The sequence below is a fragment of the Ahaetulla prasina genome, chromosome 3 (genome assembly GCF_028640845.1).
Source record: "Ahaetulla prasina isolate Xishuangbanna chromosome 3, ASM2864084v1, whole genome shotgun sequence".
Taxonomy (NCBI): domain Eukaryota; kingdom Metazoa; phylum Chordata; class Lepidosauria; order Squamata; family Colubridae; genus Ahaetulla; species Ahaetulla prasina.
In genome coordinates, this window is record NC_080541.1 from 116,233,520 (window position 1) to 116,257,031 (window position 23,512).

A 23,512-nucleotide genomic window follows, 5' to 3' on the forward strand; every position below is an offset into this window, starting at 1 on the left:
CAGTATAGGAATACTTTCTTCTTTTAGATCAGTGGTAGTCAACCTGATCCCTACTGCCCACTAGTGGGCGTTCCAGCTTTTATGGTGGGCAGTAGAGGCTTTGTCCGATACTGAAGCACTTTCCTTTTGTTTAATTTAATTGACTTTTTAAAAAAATTTCATAGCATTATTTAAAAACATTTTCATTAGATTTTCATAAAATTCTCCGTAACAATTTAAATTTCTGAAAATATACTATTTGTATCGCCCATGCATAAGTTTAGTTCACGTTACGTAAATGAAACTAAATGGCTGTTGTGACCCAGGTTCCCGGACTCGGACTCCTGGAGGAGGATGATTCAGAGAGTGAGGAGGAAGAGCTGGCAAGGCCTGCTTCCCCTGGGCCCTCTCCCTCCCTGGCAACAACCCAGGAGGAGGAGGAGGGGCTGGCAAGGCCTGATTCCCCCGGGCCTTCTTCTTCTGATTGAACAATCTTGGCTTGATGCGAGACTGCGCAGACGTGACCAGCTCTGCGCACGCAGCAGAGGTGGCGTTGGGACAGAGTCAGAGAATGATGAATCACGGAGTGACACCCACAGGGGCTATAAAGCAGGAGGTGGAGCTTCCTGGTTTTTTGTCTTGGACAAAGCAATGAATTTGCACGGGCAAACTGTTTCATGGATAGAAGAATCTGTTCGTGAGTGAATCGTGCTTTATCTATAATTTTCTGGTTATCTCCAGGGATTTTGGAAGGCGTGTGGGGAGACGTGTCCAGAACATCTCTGTGCCAGAAGGAATCCAGCCAAGTGTAAATAATATTTCTGGTCTTCTTTTTGATGTACACCTCCTGGAGACATATAATATCTATGTTCTGCTTCACCTATTACATGAATATTTTTTTCCTTTTCACAAGATCATTCAGTCCATTCACATTATTGACAATAGTTGGGTTTCTTTCTCCATTTTCCCAGTTGTCTGCCAATCTCTGGTTTCTATTTGTCCTGGTAGTTCTTTGTGCCCTAGTCCTAGTAACTCTTTCTTCTTTTTGATTCTCTTTTATCTCCTTGCTTCTTTCTTCTAGTTCTTCACCTCCGGATTTTTGTCTCTGTTCTTCTAGACTAGCTGTCTCCAAATTCTCTCTGCTACTTGAATCTTCCCCATCAGTTGCCCGTATAGCTTTTGGGCTTTAGCCAAATTATCTTTAATTCTTTTGCCCTACAAGAATACCAACATTCCTTCTGGGGTGGTCCATTGGAATAAGTTTTTTCTATTCAGCAGACATGCTAGGAACCGGTAGTCTTTCCTCTGTTCTCGAATCCGCCTGGGGACCTGCTTCAATGTTATAAATTCTTTTCCATTATAAATCATAGGTTCATCCCTTGTAATTTTATAACTAATATCTCGGACCTTCTTTCGCGCAAACCTGATATATACTTCTCTGGGCAGGTGATGGTGTTTTTCATAATTTGACTGGACTCTTAAACTTCGTCCAACTCATTTATAATTTCTTGTTTTTCCCTGTGGAGGGCTTCTGCAATCAACCCTGCCATTACCCCTCCCAGGTCTTCTTTCATTTCCATGACATTTTGGAACCTCAAATAAAAGGCTTGATCCATTTCAAGGTTATCAACAAATTTTTTAGATCTTTATTTACTGCCATCATTTTTTGGTCCATCTGTTCTAGTTTCTTTTCCATTTGCTCTGTTTTCATTTCCACCGACTTGATTTTTTGTTCATTCCTTTGTATCGCCTCTTGAATTGAACCAACTTTATTATCCAAATTCTGTATATTGGTTTTCAGCTCTCCATTATTTTTTGTCATCGTCTCCTGGAGTTTCACCATGGTTTTCTGTATCATTAACAGTGTAGATTGAAAGTGAGATATAAAATTGAACAAAATTGAAATGTTAGTAAATGATATATGCTAATGAAAGAGAAAAACGATCACTGAAGAGGAATAAGAATCTAGGAATTAAAGAAAATAAGAGGTGGAAGGTTAATTTAGCTAAAAGGTAAAAATGAAATAAGTTGAAATACATTATTAATAATTAAAAATTATGAGGGGAATTTTGAGAAATACATTCAATAAATGGAGGAAAAATCGGGGTTCCATAGTGGAAAATACTGAATTGAAAATGATACAGCAATAGAGAGAGATAAGTAGGAGTAGAGAGATGGAAGGGAGGGAGAAGGAGAGAGAGCAATAGAAGAAAGGGAAGAGGGCAGGAAGAAAAGGAGGGGAAATAGGAGTAGGAGAGAAGGTTAGACAGGATGGAAGAAAGGAGGAGGGGGAGAAAGGAAGGGGAAGTAGATAAGGAATAGGATAGAAGGGAGGAAGAAACTAGGAAGGATAAAAGGAGGGGAGAGGAAAGAGAAGAAAGACTGTTGTAAAAAAAGAAGATGAAATGGAAGAAAGGCAAACTCCGGACATGTTTAAATATATTGGAATAAAAAATGAAATATCAAAAAGTAAAAGAGAACAAATATAATTAAAAATGGAGAAATTAGAACTTCAGGGCGAAAAAGTATGTTGATTATATGAAAAAGCATAGAAATATTAAGATATGATTAAAAATATGGAAAAAGAATATTTTGGCAGAAATTGTAACTAAGTAAAATGTATTTGGATATGAGAAGTTGTATAAGATATGATATGGACAATACTCTGTTCATAAAATATGTGGGTGTGTATGGGGGGGGGGATAAATAAAACGTGATTTTAAAAAAACACAGTGTAGACTGCATCACTTGAGAAGTCAGGCTAGGACTTGGTTTTTCCATGGATAGCATCCCTTCTATTGATCTCTGAGTTGACGGAGAAGCCATCGCCACCTTCGGGTTAGATGTCATCTTTTTCCTGCTCTCCCCTCCTTTTCCCCTCCTTTTCTTCCTGCCCTCTTCCCTTTCTTCTATTGCTCTCTCTCCTTCTCCCTCCCTTCCATCTCTCTACTCCTACTCAATGTTGTAGTGGTAATGCTTGTTATTTCTTTTAAAATTTTATTTTGTTCTCCCAAAATTTTATAAATCTTTTTCCAAATTACCATCCACCACTTTTATAAATACTAATAGTTTCTAAGTTAGTTCTTTTATATCTATATTTCTTTCTTTTATCTAAATCAATGTAAAAGTGTGCAGTACAATACAATATAGCTAGAGGTCACTAGGTATATTTCTCCTACATTCAACCAATTAGATTGATTTAATTGATTAAACTGAATTAACTATAATAGATAAATATAATTTCCAATAAATATTAATTATAAGTAGTTCTGTTTTAGATAAAATATCTTCACTACAATCTAAATAGCTATAAATTACTATTAATATAAATATGTATAACTGTAAATACAATCTTGCTATAGGAGCAATACTGTCAGCCTCTATGATGTTTGCTTGCTTTCGGCTGTCATTGTAATGGGAAGGGGGAAGTATTGCTGGTATTTGGAGGGAAGCGAGCTGGTGGAGATTTCTTGGAAAAGGGAGGAAAAGTCTTACTGCCTTCATAGCAGCTGCAGAGAGAGCTGATAACTGTCAAGGTCAATTGTTCCAGCATACCAGATAGATGGGGCTGTCTGAAGAAGTACCCCACATGACACCTTGGGGAGATGTGGATTGTACACTCAACATGGGTCCTTGGGGGAGAGAGATGGGGATGCTTTCAATATGTAATTTTCACGCCTATTGCCTCAGACATTGCTTTTCTTTTGTTGCATTCAGTTCATACTCAGTAAAAGTACCTATCTCTACAAACATGGAATCAGGGTTTTTCTTTCTTGGGTTTTGAACAGGGGCACACCTGACAAATACCATGAAAGCAATATTCAAGAAAATTGTATTAATCAGTGTGTTAATAACAATATACAATACAATATAATTATCAGTTTAATACTCAGACTAAGGCGATTCCACTGTTTAAGTATGTTGATTCTCCGCGTTTTTCAATATTCTTAATAGTAATCGTCCTCGTTGTCCACTCCGTCTGTCAGTTTTTCTGCTTAATCACTCAGTGTTATGTCCAGATTTCTCAGTCTCAACAGTTCCTCTCTCTTCTCCTCTCTGCCGTCTCACTGTCTCTTTCTAGTGTCTTTACTTTCACTATTAAACTCCAGATTACCCAAAACACTCGCCTTTCACTTCCTCATTGTAAAGCCATGGCTGAAATTGTTGGCACCCCAGAAATTTTTCCAGAAAATCAAGTATTTCTCACAGAAAAGTATTGCATTAACACATGTTTATTCCCTTTGTGTGTATTGGAACAAAACAAAAAAAGGCAGGAAAAAAAGCAAATTGGACATAATGTCACACAAAACTCCAAAAATGGGCTGGACAAAATTATTGGCACCCTTAACTTAATATTTGGTTGCACACCCTTTGGAAAAAATAACTGAAATCAGTCGCTTCCTATAACCATCAATAAGCTTCTTACACCTCTCACCCGGAATTTTGGACCACTCTTCCTTTGCAAACTGCTCCAGGTCTCTCTTATTGGAAGGGCGCCTTTTCCCAACAGCAATTTTAAAATCTCTCCACAGGTGTGTAAGATCTGGACTCACTGCTGGCCACTTCAGAACTCTCCAGCGCTTTGTTGCCATCCATTTCTGGGTGCTTTTTGATGTATGTTTGGGGTCATTGTCCTGCTGGAAGACCCAAGATCTTGGACGCAAACCTAGCTTTCTGACACTGGGCTCTACAGTGCGACCCAAAATCCTTTGGTAATCCTCAGATTTCATGATGCCTTGCACACAGTCAAGGCACCCAGTGCCAGAGGCAGAAAAACAACCCCAAAACATCATTGAACCTCCACCAGATTTCACTGTAGGTACTGTGTTCTTTTCTTTGTAGGCCTCATTCCGTTTTCGGTAAACAGTAGAATGATGTGCTTTACCAAAAAGTTCTATCTTGGTCTCATGTCCACAAGATGTTTTCCCAGAAGGATTTTGGCTTACTCAAGTACATTTTGGCAAACTGTAGTCTTGCTTTTTTATGTCTCTGTGTCAGCAGTGGGGTCCTCCTGGGTCTCCTGCCATAGCGTTTCATTTCATTTGAATGTCGACAGATAGTTCGCGCTGACACTGATGCTCCCTGAGCCTGCAGGACAGCTTGAATTTCTTTGGAACTTGTTTGGGGCTGCTTATCCACCATCTGGACTATCCTGCGTTGCAACCTTTCATCAATTTTTCTCTTCCGTCCACGCCCAGGGAGATTAGCTACAGTGCCATGGGTTGCAAACTTCTTGATAATGTTGCGCACTGTGGACAAAGGCAAATCTAGATCTCTAGAGATAGACTTGTAACCTTGAGATTGTTGGTATTTTTCCACAATTTTGATTCTCAAGTCCTCAGACAGTTCTCCTCTTTCTGTTGTCCATGCTTAGTGTGGCACACACAGACGCACAATGCAAAGACTAAGTGAACTTATCTCCTTTTTATCTGCTTTCAGGTGTGATTTTTATATTGCCCACACCTGTTACTTGCCCCAGGTGAGTTAAAAGGAGCATCACATGCTTGAAACAATCTTATTTATCCACAATTTTGAAAGGGTGCCAATAATTTTGTCCAGCCCGTTTTTGGAGTTTTGTGTGACATTATGTCCAATTTGCTTTTTTTCCTGCCTTCTTTTGTTTTATTCCAATACACACAAAGCGAATAAACATGTGTGTAGCAAAACATGTGTTAATGCAATACTTTTCTGTGAGAAATACTTGATTTTTGGGGAAAATTTCTGGGGTGCCAACAATTTCGGCCATGACTGTATGTATAGCTTATTGAAGAGAAGGATTAAGGGTGATATGACAGTTGTCTTCCAGCTGTCACAGAGAAGAGGGAGTCAACATTCTCTAAAGCACTTGAGGGCAGGACAAGAAGTAATGGGTGGAAGATCATTAAAGAAAGATCAAACTTAGAATTAAGGAGAAATTGTTTGGTACTTGAGATATTAGTCTGCAACTTTTTAAAGAATTCTGCCAATTATCTGTATTTTATATACATATTCATGATGTAATCATCCAGAATACTAAAGTGAAATGTCATCAATATGATGACAGCAGAAATTTCTATTGTTCATTAAGAGTTGTCAATAATATAGAATATTATTTAAGTTATATTGGTTGGATAAGAATCAAACAATTGAAATGAATCCAAAGTACTGCTGAACAATAAAAAAGTTTAGGATTCATTCTGTTCTGAAAGGGGTCATGTTCCCAATAAAAGATAAATTTTAATGCAGAGAATACCTGGAAAGCTATTAAAACGTCAACTATACACAAAGTACAGCATCCTGAAACAATTTTCTGGACTCTTACTCAAATAGTTCATTTATCTGGGTTTATGCCATTCTAATCACTGCGTGAATGAGGGATATGTAAATGAATAATTTACATATCCCTCATTCATAAATATGATTAAAACATCCAAATAACAAAAGCATAAAAATAACTTTCTTATTTACCAAGAAACATTCTAGTAATACCCCACCCCACAGCAAAATATCTAAACATATCAAAACAAATCTGCACCGTGACCTGATAAGAGCAACCATGTTTTAACATTTTAAGTTGAAATGTAGATTTTAGTATACTCACTTGTGGCAGAACCAAGTAGATTTTTTGAAGATTTTTCTTCTCTTATATCATAGTCCAAAGGATAATCTGTTCAAAAATAAATAAAAAAATGTATTTGGTCAATACAGTAACTCCTTTTTAACATTAGATCTGCTTGCTTAGATGGATTAGAATAAATATATTGTGGAGTAGAGTAAAAACTATTTTATCATATTATTTAAATGAGCCTTAATATTAAATATACAATATAACACTGTCATATCAAAATCCTAGCTAAAATTTAGAATAGATATTCTGGGTTTTTTATGTAGTCTTAAAACCAAGTGCCTTACTCCTTTGTTGTAGCAGTACTGTACTTTAAAACAAATATGCAAGCAAACCAAACAATTCTAAAAAATGAAAAGTTTAGTCTTGTTTTTTTTTTTAATGAAGAACATATAATGGTTTCTAACACTTATTTTCTACCTCCCTAAATGTCTCTTAGGCCTTATCAAACATACTAGCTTTTACTAACCTCATTAGAAAAGCCTTATACAGTATTTCAGGAAAGGCTTTTACCAGAATATACATAATAGTAGTGTCAGGTCCTAGATAATTCTACCCTGGCATTTTGGTGGGAGGAAGGGGGGAGGAATAGAGTGATCTGTATATGAAGTTTCTGTTTCTGTTTCCCTACAATGAGAATCCCCCCCCCCCAAATCTCAATTGAGGCCCTCAATGTCTGGGTCGAGAACATTGCCTCAAGCACCACTGCCAAGCTGAAATGGTCCATTGGTGTTGGGAAGATGGAAGGCTGGGGTGGCAGACCAAAGATGTCACCCTCACCCATAGGAACCAATAACTTATTTGGAAGCAGGAATTGGAAGATCTTTACGACAATGATGAACTGGAAGGAACCCCAGACTGACCCAACCAACTCCTGAAGGAAGCCATGAACCTCATGAGGGAGGCTATCCATGGCATGCGGATCCAGGATGCCCAAGCTTGCACTGCAGGTCATTTAGGAGTACAAAAGGGGACTACCAATGAACGAAAGGGATCCCCAACACCAGGGGCATTGGCTGAAACCACGGGGGCTACTTATGAACCCATTTCCACCATGGAAGATCCGCCCAGGAGACATCTCAATGCAAAGCAAGGCTTTCAACTTGAGAGGAGGCTTCCACCCTTAGAACAGAAGGCGCCCCCTCTTGGCATCAAATTCAACAGGAATCCCCAGCAACTGGGATTTTTCCTCGCACATGTACTGACCTACATGCTGGAGTATGGGAGTATGGGAGGGATCTCTCTACAGAAGGCGCCAAAATCAGGGGTGTCACCCGGGCTCTAGAAGGATCAGCTGCACATTGGATGGTGAGCCTCCACAGTGCAGATGCACCGGAGCTCTGCAACTTCAACCGTTTCATGACAGCCCTGAGATGGAGATTTGAGATCTGCAAGGCTAGAGACCGCATAAGGCACATCAGACAGGGATGCCATCCAGTCACCAAGTACATCGAAGAGTTTCGTGATCTGACTGGCCACGTAGATTGGCCAGAGGAAATACTCATGAGTTGGTTCAAAGATGGCTTAAATGATGACCTGTACCACACCTGTGTTGCCCGTGGAGCCTCAGTCTGCCTGCAAAGCTGGTGTATTGTGGTTGAGGAAGTGGAAATCAACCAAGCTCAAAACCAGTATCGCGCAAACTGCTCCTGGAAGAGATCCCCAGCGGAAGAGAGAAGGGAGGAAATCAAACCTCGCTCTTGGGTGGAGGAACCCAGTCAGTCAGAGAGCGACTATGAAGATTCTTGGTGAGTGGAGTTGTCAAACACTTTACAACTATAGAACTATTAATTCCAGTAAGAGAGAGAGAGAACTCTTAAGGCTAGATTTGGGATGCACGAGACCCAAAGTGGCTGCCCCCATACTGTTCTGGGAGAAGGATGGCTCCTTATATTTAAGTATGGATTATAGGTATTTAAATGCTATTTGCAAGGAAAATCTTTATCCCCTACCCTTAATGAAGGACATGCTGGCCCATCTGGCGAAGGGGAGAATTTTTTCTAAACTAGACTTGCGAGAGGCTTATTACCAGATCAGGATCCAAGAAGGGGATGAATGGAAAACACTGTTCAATTGTCCGCTATTGCACTTGGATAAGGGAGTTTTGGTTTATCTTGATGATATATTGATTTATATTGAAACAAAGATGCAACATGTTAAATTGGTGAAGGAAGTTTTGAAGAAATTAAGGGCAGCTAAATTGTTTGCTGAACTCTCCAAATGTGATTTTCACCAAGATAAGATAATTACCTAGGGTACAGAATCTCTCAATGGGCTGGAAATGGACCCCGCAAAAGTCAGAGCAGTCCTCAAGTGGGAAACCCCCCATACTCACAAACAATTATTGGGTTATTGCGCATGCGCAAGATGGCGCAGCGTTGAAGATCCGGCTCCGGCGTTTATGGGGCCCTCCGAGGATGGCTTTATCCAAACCGCCGGTCTAGCCGCCTGCTGCCCCGACCTGGACTGTCATCAGAGCGGCAGCCGTGGAGAGAGGCTTTTGGTCTCTTTTGAGCCCACGGCTGCTGAGAACGGGGTCGGGTAAGCAGTCGGCGAAGTTACGGCGGCCATGTTTTTTCGGGCCTGAGGGCGGGGACATTGATTCGGCGTTTTCTCGGCCGTTTTTTTTCCGGCCGATTTTTTAATTTTTCAGCTGGCTCCTGCGGTTGGCGTCGGTCTTGGCTGGCTTGGCCTGGCTTTTTATAGCTGGTCTGCCTCCCGTTTTCCACATCTGACCTCTATATTTTCATCTGACTGTTACATCTTATCGGCTTGGTGGCGCTGTGCCGTTCGGGTTCGGACCTTTGTTCCGACCTGGACGATGGCGACAGCGACTGAGAAGTTCCATCTGTTTCCGCCCAAGTCGTCTGTGCCTTTTCCCTGCCGCCAGATTGTGACCATGGCGTCTCTCCTATCCTCCAGCCTCTCGGAGAGGCTCAACCTGTGGGAGAGGTTGGGCCCCTCGGTAGGAGAGGTTTGGAGCGTCCGGGCCTCTGCACCGGGTGAGGATGCACTAGGGGGTGCTGGATTTGAAGGGACCCCTGGATTGTGTGTTCTATCCTGGATTGGAGGTGGTGGTGGTTGGAGGATAGCGGGAAGGCGATGGAGGTGCGATGGATTTGCCTGCCTGGAGACCCTCGTTGGACGGTTAACATCTGCTACGCCTTTTCTGGCCTTATTGGTATCCTTGGCCGGTCGCTGGCCCTTTAGGCCTATTGGAAGATGCAGGAGACTTAACAGCAGCCGATATTGCCTATGACTGGAGTAACCCCCTCTCCACCTTTTCTATCCCAGGATGTTTGGTCTCAGACCTTGACAGACTACCATCTGGACTGTTTGTGGTTTTACTCTGGGTCTGCCCTTATTGGGATTACCAGCATGCTGGTTTAGTATTATCATCATTTATCATCATTTTAGGCCTATTTCAATCTCTATTTGGATAACATCTTTAATCTTTGCCATCTTTTTATCCTCGGAGTTTGGACCCCTTTAGCGATCTTATCTTCTATTACGACGCTATTCTTCTGATGAACTCTTGCAGCTGCGAGGTGCCCCGCCTCAGAAATGGCCTCCACATTATCGAGGGCCGGCCTCTATGACGGGTTTTGGGACCCACAGAGGTGGCATGCGAAAAAAGAACCTGTGGGGTTTTGTAGATAGGTTTTTAATAAGGGTTTTTAAAGGGGAGGGTAGTGTCAGGTAGGGGAAGAACCTGTCGGGGTTTTTAAGGAGGGTGTTAAAGGGGTTTTTAAGGGGAGGAAATTGATAGGTTTGGGTTGGGGTGGGTGGGAGGGATTTAAGGCGGGTGTTGGGGAAACCCGCCGGTGGGAGTCCAGTTCCTCGCATGCTCGTGGCGGGGTTGGTGGGTCCGAGGTCATGGGGGTTGGTGCTCCATTGGTTGAGGGTGGTGACATTTCCACGGTTAGGGGAGGGGCAGATATGGCGGAAGTGGGGCTCACATCGTGTTAGGGGGCGCTCGATGTCTGCAGGCGATCGCGCGAGCCCTCAAACTTCTCCCGTTCCCGGATGGTCAGGACCCTCAGGGCCCTGGCCTTCGGCTGATGTTGTGCAACGACGGTCCGTGGCCAATAAGGCCCCCTAATTCACGATCTTATTCAGGGGGGTGCCGCGGACCTTATGGGCGTTACGGAGACCTGGCTGGGCCCAGAAGGGGGCGTGCCCCTTGTTCAAATGTGCCCGCCGGGTTTCCGAGCATTCCATCAGCCGAGGGGCCAGGGTAGGGGTGGTGGGGTGGCGGTTGTGATTAGAGAGAGTCTAGAGCCGAGGGAGACCACTGTGCCTCAGATTGCCGGGTGTGAATCCCTTTTTGTGAGATGGGGTCATAGATGTCAGATGGGCTTGCTGGTCGTGTACCTGGCTCCTTGCTGCGTGACAGCTGCCCTGCCTGAGCTCCTGGAGGTGCTTGCTGGGGTGGCAGTTGAGACCCCCAGACTTCTAGTCATGGGGGACTTTAACTTGCCATCTTCCGGCTCGTCATCGACAGCTGCTCGGGAGTTCACGGCTTCCATGACGGCCTTGGACCTGACTCAAGTAGTTGATGGCCCTACTCACATTGGGGGTGGCACTCTGGATCTGATTTTTATCTCTGGTCAGTGGCTGAGAGATCTGGATTTGAAGGAAATAGTTATTGAACCTCTGTCATGGTCAGATCACTCTCTTCTTCGCCTGGACTTTCTGACCGCCACTCAACACCGCAGGGAGACGGAGCCAGTACGCTGGTTCCGTCCCAGGCGCCTGATGGACCCTGAGAGGTTCCGGACGGAGCTTGGGCCATTTCCTGAGGGTCTGGCCCACGACACGGCTGAGGAACTGGTTGCGGCCTGGGAACGGGCCGCGGCGGGGGCCTTAGATCGTGTCGTGCCTTTGCGGCCTCTGACCCGGCGCAGGTCCCAAACGGCTCCTTGGTTCTCCGAGGAGCTGAGGGGGATGAGCGCGGAGAAGACGCCTGGAGAGTTCTTGGAGGTCCAGCCGCTCCGAGGCTGATCGGACACTAGTGAAGTCCTATACTAGGACTTACCTAGTGGCACTGAGGGAAGCGAGACGTTGCTACGCCTCCTCTCATTGCGTCGGCAGATAACCGCCCAGCCGCCCTGTTTCGGGTGACTCGTTCCCTCCTTCATCAGGGGGAGCAGGATGACCCGTTGCAGGGACGTGCTGAGGAGTTTAACGTTATCTATCGATAAAATCGTTCAGCTTCGGGACGGTTTGGACCAAAATTGCAGTGGCCCAGGGGAGGCGTCCGAGGGTGGTCTTGGTGATATTTTATGGGATGAGTTTGACCCTGTGGCTCCCCGGGACATGGACAGGTTGTTGGGTAGGTTGAAAGCCACCACATGTTTACTGGACCCGTGCCCTCCTGGCTGGTGCTGGCCACCCAGGAGGTGACACGGCTGGCTCCAGGCAATTCTGGCGCTTCCTTGGTGGAGGAGTCTTCCGGCCGCCTTGAAAGAGGCGGTGGTGAGACCCTCCTCAAGAAGCCTGCCTTGGACCCAGCTGTTTTAGGTAATTATCGTCGTCTCCAACCCGCCGCGGCGAAGGTTGTAGAGAGTATGGTGGCATATCAGTTTCCCTTACACCTGGATGAAACTGTCTATCTAGACCCGTTCCAGTCCGGTTTCCGGCCCGGTTACAGCACGGAGACGGCTTTGGTCGCGTTGGTGGATGATCTCTGGAGGGCCAGGGATAGGGGGTGTTCCTCTGCCCTGGTCCTATTAGACCTCTCAGCGGCTTTTGATACCATCGACCATGGTATCCTGCTGCGCCGGTTGGAGGGATTGGGAGTGGGAGGCACCGTTTATCGGTGGTTCTCCTCCTATCTCTCCGATCGGTCGCAGACGGTGTTGACGGGGGGGCAGAGGTCGGCTCCGAGGCGCCTCACTTGTGGGGTGCCGCAGGGGTCGATTCTCTCGCCCCTTTTGTTCAACATCTATATGAAGCCGCTGGGTGAGATCATCAGTGGCTTCGGTGTGAGGTACCAGCTGTACGCTGATGACACCCAGCTGTACTTTTCCACACCGGGCCACCCCAATGAAGCTATTGAAGTGCTGTCCCGGTGTCTGGAAGCCGTACGGGTCTGGATGGGGAGAAACAGGCTCAAGCTCAATCCCTCCAAGACAGAGTGGCTGTGGATGCCGGCATCCCGGTACAGTCAGCTGCAACCGCGGCTGACTGTTGGGGGCGAGTCATTGGCCCCGACGGAGAGGGTGCGTAACTTGGGCGTCCTCCTGGACGAACGGCTGTCCTTTGAAGATCATTTGGCGGCCGTCTCCAGGAGAGCTTTTTACCAGGTTCGCCTGGTACGCCAGTTGCGCCCCTTTCTGGACCGGGATGCCCTATGCACGGTCACTCACGCCCTCGTGACGTCTCGCCTGGATTACTGCAATGCTCTCTACATGGGGCTCCCCTTGAAGGGCATCCGGAGACTGCAGTTAGTCCAGAATGCGGCTGCGCGGGTGATAGAAGGAGCCCCTCGTGGCTCCCGGGTGACACCTATCCTCCGCAGACTGCACTGGCTACCTGTGGCCTTCCGGGTGCGCTTCAAGGTGTTGGTGACCACCTTTAAAGCGCTCCATGGCATAGGGCCGGGCTATTTACGGGACCGCCTTCTGCTACCGAATACCTCTCACCGACCCGTGCGCTCTCACAGAGAGGGACTCCTCAGGGTGCCGTCAGCTAGGCAGTGCCGTCTGGCGACGCCCAGGGGAAGGGCCTTCTCTGTGGGGGCTCCCGCCCTCTGGAACGAGCTCCCCCCAGGACTTCGCCAACTCTCGGACCTTAGAACCTTCCGTCGTGAGCTTAAAACACACTTATTTAGGTGCGCAGGACTGGACTAGGTTTTTTAGATTTTTAAATTTTTGAAATTTTAAATTTTATATTGATTTTAATTGGTTTTGGTAATCAGGCTGGTTAGAATAAGTTTTTTATTAGTGTTTTAATCTGTATTTATATGTTCTTTTTATATGCCTGTTAACCGCCCTGAGTCCCTCGGGAGATAGGGCGGTATACAAATGTGATCAATAAATAAATAAAAAATAAATAAATTGCAGAGTTTCCTGGGGTTTGCTAACATTTATAGGCAGTTTATCCCCTTTTTTGTCCAAATAGCGTTGCCGATTACAAATCTGTTAAAAACCAAGGAGGTAGATAAACCGAAACCTAGCCAACCACTGGATTATGGCCTGCCAAACGGCATTTGAAAAACTGAAAAAAAACACCACTTTTCAGCTGATTAACCTGTATTAAAACACCCAGACCCGGAGAAACCATTTATAATCCAGGCCAATGCCAGTGATGTGGCAGTCAGTGCTATGTTATTCCAAGAGAATGAAAGCAAATTACAACCATGGGCATACACCTGTAGGAAGTTAACTGAAACTGAACAGAGGTGGGCCATATAGGAAAAGGAGGCTTTTGTAGTTAGGTGGGCACTCCTAACTTGGAGACCTTTCTTGGAAGGAAGTAAAATACCTTTCTGAGTATGGACCGACCACAAGAACTTGGAAGTACTCAAAACCCCATGGAAAATGTCTCCAAAACAAGTCTGGTGGGCACAGTACTTCCAATGCTTTAATTTCACTTTGAAATATTTACCAGGAGGGAAAAACTTTTTGGCAGATGCCTTGTCCAGACTAACACAATACAAAAGTTCCAAGGCAGAAGTAATTAAACCCATAATCCCAACCTCCTAATTAGCAGCTAAAGTCATCACACGCTCTCGGGTGAAGAATGACCCCTCCACTTTAGACAATGCCACCACCACAGATTTCAAAAAAACCCAAAACCCCTTAGAAACAGATGAATGGTTTAATGCTAATAAACATACTTGCATAATAAAAGAGGGATTAGCTTGGGTGAGAAATAAGCTGTATGTCCCAGCTAGGGAAAGGCTGAGAACTATGCAAAGCTTGTCATGCGTGTCCAAATTAGCTGGTCACTTTGGTTTTTTAAAACATTACATTTACTGAAACGGCAATTCTGGTGGCCCTTATTAAAAAAGGACATAGAAAGTTATGTAGCAAGTTGCCCCATTTACGCTGCCACTAAATGCAGGCAGGGGAAAAACCCCGGTCTTCAGCAGCCAGTGGCTGACCCTTCAGCACCATGGAGGGTGATCTCCATGGATTTCATTGTTGAATTGCCTGAGAGTTCTGGAAACACAGTGATCTGTGTTGTCACAGACCTTTTCTCAAAACAGGTTCATTTCATCCCATGCCAAAAGATCCCTACAGCTAAAGCCTTGGCTAAACTGTTTTTGGTCCACATTTACCGCTTGCATTGGGCCCCATGACGTATTATTTCAGACAGAGGGGTCCAATTCAGTCAAGTTCTGGAAAGCTTTTTTGAATCTACTTGGGACCGAACAGGGACTTAGTTCTAGCCATCATCCACAGACAAACGGGGCCACAGAATGAACAAACTCAGTTCTGGAACAGTACCTGCGCTGTTTTATTGATTACCAGCAGGACAACTGGACCAAACTACTACCTTTTGTAGAAGTAGCTTATAATAACACAGTTCACACTAGCACAGGTTTTACCCCTTTCAGAGTGGCCACAGGACAAGAATTTAATGCTATGCCCGAGTTACCCTCATATGAACCAGATATACCCTCCTTGAAACAGTGGATCAGTCATTTGCAAACCATGTGGTCGGTGGTCTGCAAAGCCTTGAATGAAGCCAAGGCTGCCTATAAAGCACAAGCAGACAAGAAACAAACAGAACCTAAACCTTATAAAGTGGGGGACAAAGTTTACCTTTCTACCAAGTTTCTAAAATCTTTGCAGCAGTCTAAAAAGTTGGCTCCTAAATATATTGAGCCTTTCCCCATAGTTTGTATTATTAATCCTGTCACGGTGGAATTACAACTCCCTAAATCATTACAGCAAGTCCACCCCATTTTTCATTGTAGCTTATTGAAACCTAAATTCATCTCTGATCTTCATCCGGCTCTTGACTAGATGCTGGATGCTGTCATGCCTCTCCGGAGAGAGGGAGACTTGGCATGTTGTCGTGTCTATTAGGGCTCCCAGATGGAGCAGATTGGTTGTTGGAGAAAGGTGACTCTTCTTGTGGTTTATAGAGAAACCATGGCCCTGGAGCGCTCTTATTATGACCCGTAGATCCCTCTCTGCCTGATTGGCTGAAGAGGACTGGACTAAAATGTCATTCAAATAGCATTGGACTCTTACTGGGGCCGAGCGCAGGTGGGCTGTCAGAGCTGCCAAAATCTTCGTAAAGGCTCTCAGTGCTGATGAGAGGCCGAAGGGCATGGCTCTGTACTGATAATGTCTGTCCGAATAGGAAAAACAAAGGAACTGTCTGTGTGCTGGTTTGATCAGAACATGAAGGTATGCTTCTGTTAAGTCTATCAAGGTGAGGAAGTCATCCTCACACGTGCTGTCTAGTATTGATTTGAGAGACTGCATTTTGAATTGTTTGAACTCCAGACACTGGTTCAGGAGCTTTAAATCTAAAATTGGCCTCCACCCCCCTGAATTCTTTTGGATCACAAATAGTATCGAACAGAATCCCTGTCTGTGCTGTTCTTGAGAAACTGGCTCAATCACCTGGATTTCCAGCAAATGCTGGATTGCTGTCTCCATCAGGCGCTGCCCTTTATACAGGGCAACTGAAAAAGAAGGTTGGGGGTGGGGAAGAGAAATTCCAGTGCCAACCCTGATCTTATTGTGTTGAGAACCCATGTGTCTGAAGTTGTGGCCTCCCACTGTTGGAAATGGAGGCTGAGCCACCCACCTATGGGTGGTGTGGTCCTGCAGTCACTTTGCATGGCAGTAAGGATGATTTCCTGCCCCTTGAAATGGCCGCTTGCCCTGAGGTTGATTCTGGTTCCTGAACTCTGACCTGTCAGGGTGTCTCTCCTGTTGGTTAGGATACTGTCGTTGAAAGTGTTGATAGTCATGGCCAGGTTCAGGGGCCTGAAAGGGCTATTTCGTATAATAAGCAGAAGGCCGGTGTTCTCCCCGTTGATAAAGGGAAGGCAAGAAAAGATCTGGCTTGAAAAGGCCTGTAAAAGGAGAAGGTTCTGCACCTGTCTCTTCATCCTCAGAAAGGGCCATCAGGTCTTCCTCCTCAGCCGAGGAGTCTACACTTCTAATTGAATGGCCCACAGATGAAATACTTTGAGGCACCATCCAATCCTCCTGCAGAACAGATTGCAAGCCTGTAGGCTGATGGAGTGGAACCCTTGGAGAAGGTTGGTTCCTTTGCTGTAAACCAATGGCTATTTCCTGAGTAATATAGCCTGAGCAATCAGTTGTTTTTTTTGTGTGTGTGTTTTTTTATTTACATTTATATCCCGCCCTTCTCCGAAGACTCAGGGCGGCTTACAGTGTATAAGGCAATAGTTTCCTTCTGTGGGCAGATCCCCGCTGCAGTCAGAGTAAAGGAAGCCCTGGGGCCTGAAGTGGATGACTGTGCAAACATTGTTGCAGGCAAGTTGGGATTTGCAAATGCAAAGGCCTCTGCCCTATCCAAAACTTCTCCTAAAGTGGGAGAGGAGGGCTCCCTGGCGCCCTCTGGCAACCAGGCCTCATGGGAGGCACGGCGCAAATGAGCTGGATCATTTGTCAGATCCACTGGCTCCTGTTCCTGAGGGCCGGAAAATTCCGTCCCTTTTCTGGGGTTTTCATTTTGCTCCTGGCTTTCTTTAGCCTTCTGGAGCTTAGCCAGCTCTTTTTCCAGGGCCTTTTGATGCTTTTCTGAGTCTTTTTCGGCCGATTTGGAGCCCTTCTTGTCACTTGAAGTGGCTACCTGGCTCCTGGTAGTTGCTCCTTTGGCTGCTCCTGCTGCTTCACAGTGTGCCCAAGCAATCTGGCCAGGGATTGATTTTTTTCTCCACCATCCGGCAGGAATGCGTGGCACCGCAGCTCTGATCGATGCCGGTGAGGCCCTACCACTGCCTCGTGGTGGCAGGACTTCGGCTTTGACACTTATTTTCTACCTCCCTAAATGACCAGCTAGCAGTCTGATCGCTGAAGCAATCCTCCAAACAAAATTAATTGTCAATCTCACGCTTAGAAGATCACAAATAGAAAGGCGAAGCCACTCTTCGATCACGTCTGTTTGCAATGCAGACTGAGCCAAACTGGGGAAGCACCAGGCAAAGGAGGAGTGACCAGGAATGCAAATGAAGATCACGTGCTCAGTCTACATGCAGAACATAGAGCTACTACCCACTCTGGATGCTCTCGATCCAGCTCTAGGGAGAAATGACTATTCTCTTGTTTCCATTGCTAAAGCGATAGATCTTTGAGCCAGCCTCATAGCCTGTAAACCTGAACATTTGGTCAACCTTTTCTCCTGATTGTTCTTGGAATATGCACCCATACATTGCTTCCAAAAACCCTTAAATGTGCCAGAGATGGTTTCTCCTATATAGCACAGCATATGGAATATCATTAATAGAGGAACTCCACAGCCTATTGATTAAATAAGTAGCAGTCAACATGGCTTCAACCCATATGACCTGCTCAGACCAGAATCCTCCACCAATGAATCCTTCATTGTTTGTATGACACCATTCCACCTCGAAACTCAGTAAGCCGCCCTGAGTCTTCGGAGAAGGGCGGGATATAAATTCAAATTAAAAAAAAATTACGTAGAAGCATCAGCCACTCTGCCTCATCTCCCTCCAGGCTCACTACCACAGAATTCACGCAGGCAACTTTGTCTGGGTAAACAGGCCCGTTATCAGTCCATATGGCTCCACACGAGATGCAGGAAGAAAACTAGCTTCTTTGGCCTCCTGTTGAACATGGCTCTTATCAGTGAGGGTTTCAGGTGTCCCAGGGTGAACCAGTATGGCGGCGGCCATCCCATTGCATGTGGGAATGGCTGGGGTTGGAAGTGTAGGGCTGGCCAGCACTGCTGTGAGGGCAAGTGGCTGCCCCTGGGAGGCTGGCTAAGCCCTGGCCTACTGCACCCCCTTGCTGGGGAGCAGCAGCTTCAGAAGATTGGTGGTACCCGATGGCCCTGTTACCCTCTGGCTGGGTCTGGGGGCTGCAGGGACGAAGGGACTGTTGAGACTTGGCTGGCCCGGCTCCAGCAGCTTGGGGTATCTGCTTCGCTGGCACCGACCCTCGTATCTCCAGCCCCACAAACTTCTCCCTCAGCTGCTCCACCAATGGGCTGAGACATGCAGTCAGGTACTTCCAATCCACCAGCTCTTCCCATTCCACTGCCCTCTTCACCTTCCACTTTGATCCTTGGATGAGTGCCAGCCTGGATGGAATCAGCGGGAACTCAGCCTCTGCCACTTTCCCACACCTCACCACAGATCCACAGTGCCATGGTAGAAAGTCCCAGTCATCTCTTTGAGAGCAAACTGGTTGCCTGCTGGAGGATTTTGGTCCTATCTTAGGCAATGTCCCTCCACTGAGCAGCTCTTGGAGACCGAATGGGCTGCCTGCCAAAGGGATTCAGACTTGCTCAAGGACAAGACCCTCTTATAAGCAGCCCTTTATGACCAAAATAGCTGCCTGCTGAAATATCCTTACTAAGGAATGCAAAGGTACTATGATAACTGGCATATACTTTTAAATATTTTCTAGGGTCATTTTGATTATTTACAAAAAAAATGCTTCTCTAAAATTAAATACCCCAGTAATACATATCATATTTATAAATTTTATAATAATTTTAAAAAGCAAAAATCCATAATATTAACCAAACAAGTTTTATAATAATTGAAAACTCTTTGGTTGTTTCAGCAGGGCAGAAATTTAAAAATCAGGAAGTAAAAGGAAAGAAAAATAAAATTATATCTCAAGTTGAACAATTTTTGTCCCCAATTTTAATTTAAAATTCAAAAAATCTTGCAGGATTATAATTGAGTTGTCAGACTGCAGCTAGGTGTATCAGAACTGACTGGGATGACTTTGAAGTAATCTATTTTTTTGGAATTCAGTTTTAATTACTATTTTACCAAGATTTTAGGACATGTGTTTTAAAGCATATTTTTACAAATATAGGGTTGCTTATTTATAACTATGTCACATTATGTGCCTGTACAGTCACAAATAGGTTTTGTATTTGTAGGGTGCATATCTTTGGGATGTTCTAATGATTTTTGACATTTTCTGTCCTATTGCGAGGAGACATCTTACACATGAAGACTCAGTTCTCACTAACCAACATTTTCATAATTGTGGGTGATCATCTAGCAGAAAGGAAGGCAATAGAAATTTCAGTAGGTGACCCATGCAGAGAACAGGAGAAGGACACAATGTAACTGTGTGTCCCTTCTCACCTGTTAAACCCATCTGGATTTTATTTCAGTTGAAACCCAAGAAGTTCCAGTTTTATTGTGCTGCAATTGCAATTCAGAACTTCCAAAGCACAGTATATTTCTTTCTCAGCTGAAGCAAAACATATTTTCAATTTTGTGAACATCCCTGGGAATAATCAATAAGCCAAAACTCACACAAGCCTCCAAGGCCAAGCCACACAATACTATTTACAAGTAGTCCTCAAAGTAATGGATGGAAGCTTGTTAAGAGAGAACCAATCTCTAAGGAGAAATATACAGACACTTTCAAAAGAACATTCATCAATAGTTTCTAAAAAAGAGGTACAACCAAGCATTCCTGCAACAGGAAGAAAAGTATTCCAGACTAGGGGAAAAAAGGCGAATATTGGTGATAGGAGAGTCAATTCTTAAGGGAACAGAAACTATAATCTGCAGACCAGGCAGTCAATTTAGGGAAGTATATTGTCTCCCTGGAGCAAAAATCAAAGATGTAACTGAGTACCTTATCAAAATAATCAACCCCACAGATTACTACCCCTTTCTTCCCCTACACGTGGGGACCAATGACACAACAATGCATCTGAAAGCAGTAACAAGAGATTACGAAAAGCTAGGGGAGAAAGTTAAACAATTAGGAGCACAAGTGGTTTCTTAAAAATCTGTATTTCCAACAAAAGGCCAACATCCAACGAGGGAGCAAAGGATTTGGGGAAACGAACCACTGGCTTAAAAACTGGACTCGTCAACAGAACTTCTGCTTCCTAGACCATGGTCTGCATTACTTGCATGAAGGGCTACTGGCAAAGGATGGACTGCAGCTCACAAGAACTGGAAAGAATATATTTGGAAAATGACTGGCTTATCTTATCAGAAGGGCTTTAAGTTGAAACTGAGGGAAAAGGGGGGGGGCAATATTCACAACGTTTAGAACCTAATTCCAAGCAAAAACCACTAGATAACCAAACACATAAGGAGGTACGGAGTAAAGAGAAAGAATAAAAAAAGAAAAAGAAAATGAAGTAGAGAGTGATGGAAAGGATGGAAATTCCAGTTACAAAGTAGGAGATATAAGAAAAATACCGAAGACCCATAAAGGACTCAAATGCCTGTCCATTAATGCTCAAAGTTTTGAGAACAAACAGGGTGAACTTGAAGTATTAGTACATGAAGATGGATATGATACGGTTGCCATTACTGAAACTTGGTGGGATGAAACTCACTGATGGAAGGATAAAAACTATTCAAAAGAAACAGACCTAGCAAAAGAAGAGATGGAGTTGCATTATATATAAAAGATCATTACATCTCTACAGAAATACACAAAACCAAGGATGAACACCTCCTAGAATCCATATGGGTCAATGTAAAAGGGAAAAATGACATTGATATAGAGGAGTATACTACAGGCCACCCAATCCAGCAGAAGAAATTGATGAACTCTTTGCTAATCAATTAACAAATGTAGGTAGAAAACAGTAGTAATGGGAGACTTTAACTATTCTGGTATCAACTGGGAGACAAATTCTGCAGCAAGTAGAAAATTGAAGAGATTCCTAGCCAACTTAGCTGACAACTTTGTTATCCAAAAGGTAGAAGGGTGAACTTGAGGCAAAGCCATACTGGACCTAATTCTTACTAATAGAGAAGAAGTGATAAAGGGAGTTGTTGGAACCTTGGGCGAGAGTGACCACATCATCTTGGAATTCAATATAATACAAAAACAAATAATATAATATATTCCAACCTTAAACCTTAAAGAAGCTGATTTTAATAAATATAGAGACAGTCTAAGCAAAATTGCATGGATAAAAATCCTAAAGGGGGAAACAAGAAGTGTGGGAAACATTGACAAATATGATCATAAAGCCCAATTCAACAAATATCACTGAAAAGAAAAAGAAGAAATCCAAGAAGAAATCAGTATGGTTGCACAAAGATCTCTCTGATAAACTGAAAGACAAAAAGGATAACTACAAAAAATGGAAAGAGGGACACATAACTAAGACAGAATACCAGCATAAAGTCCAAATCTGCAAAGATGAAGTCAGGAAAGCAAAGGTTCAAAATAAACAAAGACTTGCAACAAAAATCAAAGATAATAAAAGAAGTTTCTTTCAACATATAAATAACAAGAAAAAAGTCAATGTAACAGTGAGTCCACTAATAAAAGAAGATAGCAAGGAAATAACAGGCAGTAGAGGGAAAGCAGAGCTGCTTAACTCATTCTTTGCACTAGTTTTCACACAAAATGAAAGTATGGCCCAACATACTAAAAGGGTAAATGTAAAAGACAGATTAGAAATAAAAATTAAAACAGGCAAGAAAATGGTAAGAGAACACCTGTCTGACCTTGATGAATATAAATCATTGGGACCTGATGGATTACATCCCAGCACTGGGGAGGGAAAAGAGATGATGTGGTTCTCATCTTCAAAAAAGGAAACAAAACATACCCAGGAAACTATAGACCAATCAGCTTAATATCAATACCTGGGAAGATAATGGAAAAATGGTCAAAAAACAGATCTATGAACTTCTAGAAACAAATAAAGTTATAACTAATAGCCAGCACGGGTTTGCTAAAAACAGATCATGCTAAACCAATCTTATTTCATTACTTGACAAAGTGACTAAATTAGTACACCACCGAAATACTGTGGACATAGTACATTTATTCAGCAAGGCATTTGACAAAGTAGACTACAACCTACTTCTCAGTAAGCTAGAAAAATGTGGGATAGACATGGATTTGTAACTGGCTGACAAACCGTACTCAACAAGTAGTCCTTAATGACACTACATCTACATGGAGGGAAGTAAGCAGTGGAGTACCACAAGATTGTCTTAGGCCCAGTACTTATACTATATCTTCATAAATGACTTAGATCAGAGTTCCCCAACCTTTCCAGGTTGATGGCCTGGAGCAGGGAGAGGGGGGAAAGGGGATGATTTTGTGGGACGGGCAGGTGCATGTGCATATGCGTGTACACAAGCATCCACGACGTTTGCAGTGGACCCTCTCGTGAGTGGGACTGCAAGAGCCTGCAATAAGACTCAACGAGTGGGACTGTGACTGCCCACAATGAGGGTCATGTGAGTAAGGCAAACATCCTTAACGACCCTCAAGCTAATGGGGCCGTGCATGCACATAGATGCACGTGCACTGGCCAGCTACTCACATGGCCTGGTGGTGATTAGACCACAGTCAGGTAGTGGGCCATGGCTCGCAGATTGGAGACCCCTGATTTAGATGAGGGAATAGAAGGAGATGACAGTAAGCTGGCAGGAACAGCCACATCCCAGAAGACAAGCTCAGGATCCAAAAAGATGTTGACAAACTTGAACAATGGGATCTAGCCAACAAAATGAATGTTAATGTGGAGAAAAGCAACGTTTTTACACCTGGGCAGGAAAAACAGAAGTACAAGTACAGATTAGACAAAACCTGGCTCAAAAACAGTTACCTTAGAGTCCTAATCGATGATCACTTAAACATGAGTCAGCAGTGTGTGGCAGCAGCCAAAAAAACTAATACAATCCTTGGTTGTATAAACAGAGGCATAGAATCAAAATCATGTGAAGTAATAGTACTGCTTTATAAAGCCTTAGTAAGAACACACCTGGAATACTGCATCCAGTTT

At 44.0% G+C, this 23,512-nt stretch overlaps 1 protein-coding gene across 4 annotated transcripts in view; it reads right to left on the reverse strand.

The window, feature by feature from the left end:
- Positions 1 to 23,512, reverse strand: part of SUCO (SUN domain containing ossification factor) — a 261,150-nt gene that overhangs the window by 54,435 nt on the left and 183,203 nt on the right. For all 4 annotated transcript variants that reach the window (XM_058175843.1, XM_058175842.1, XM_058175844.1 and 1 more), the window contains one exon: positions 6,560 to 6,625. In XM_058175843.1, coding sequence (XP_058031826.1) covers positions 6,560 to 6,625 — 66 coding nt within the window. The remainder of the gene's footprint in view (positions 1 to 6,559; positions 6,626 to 23,512) is intronic.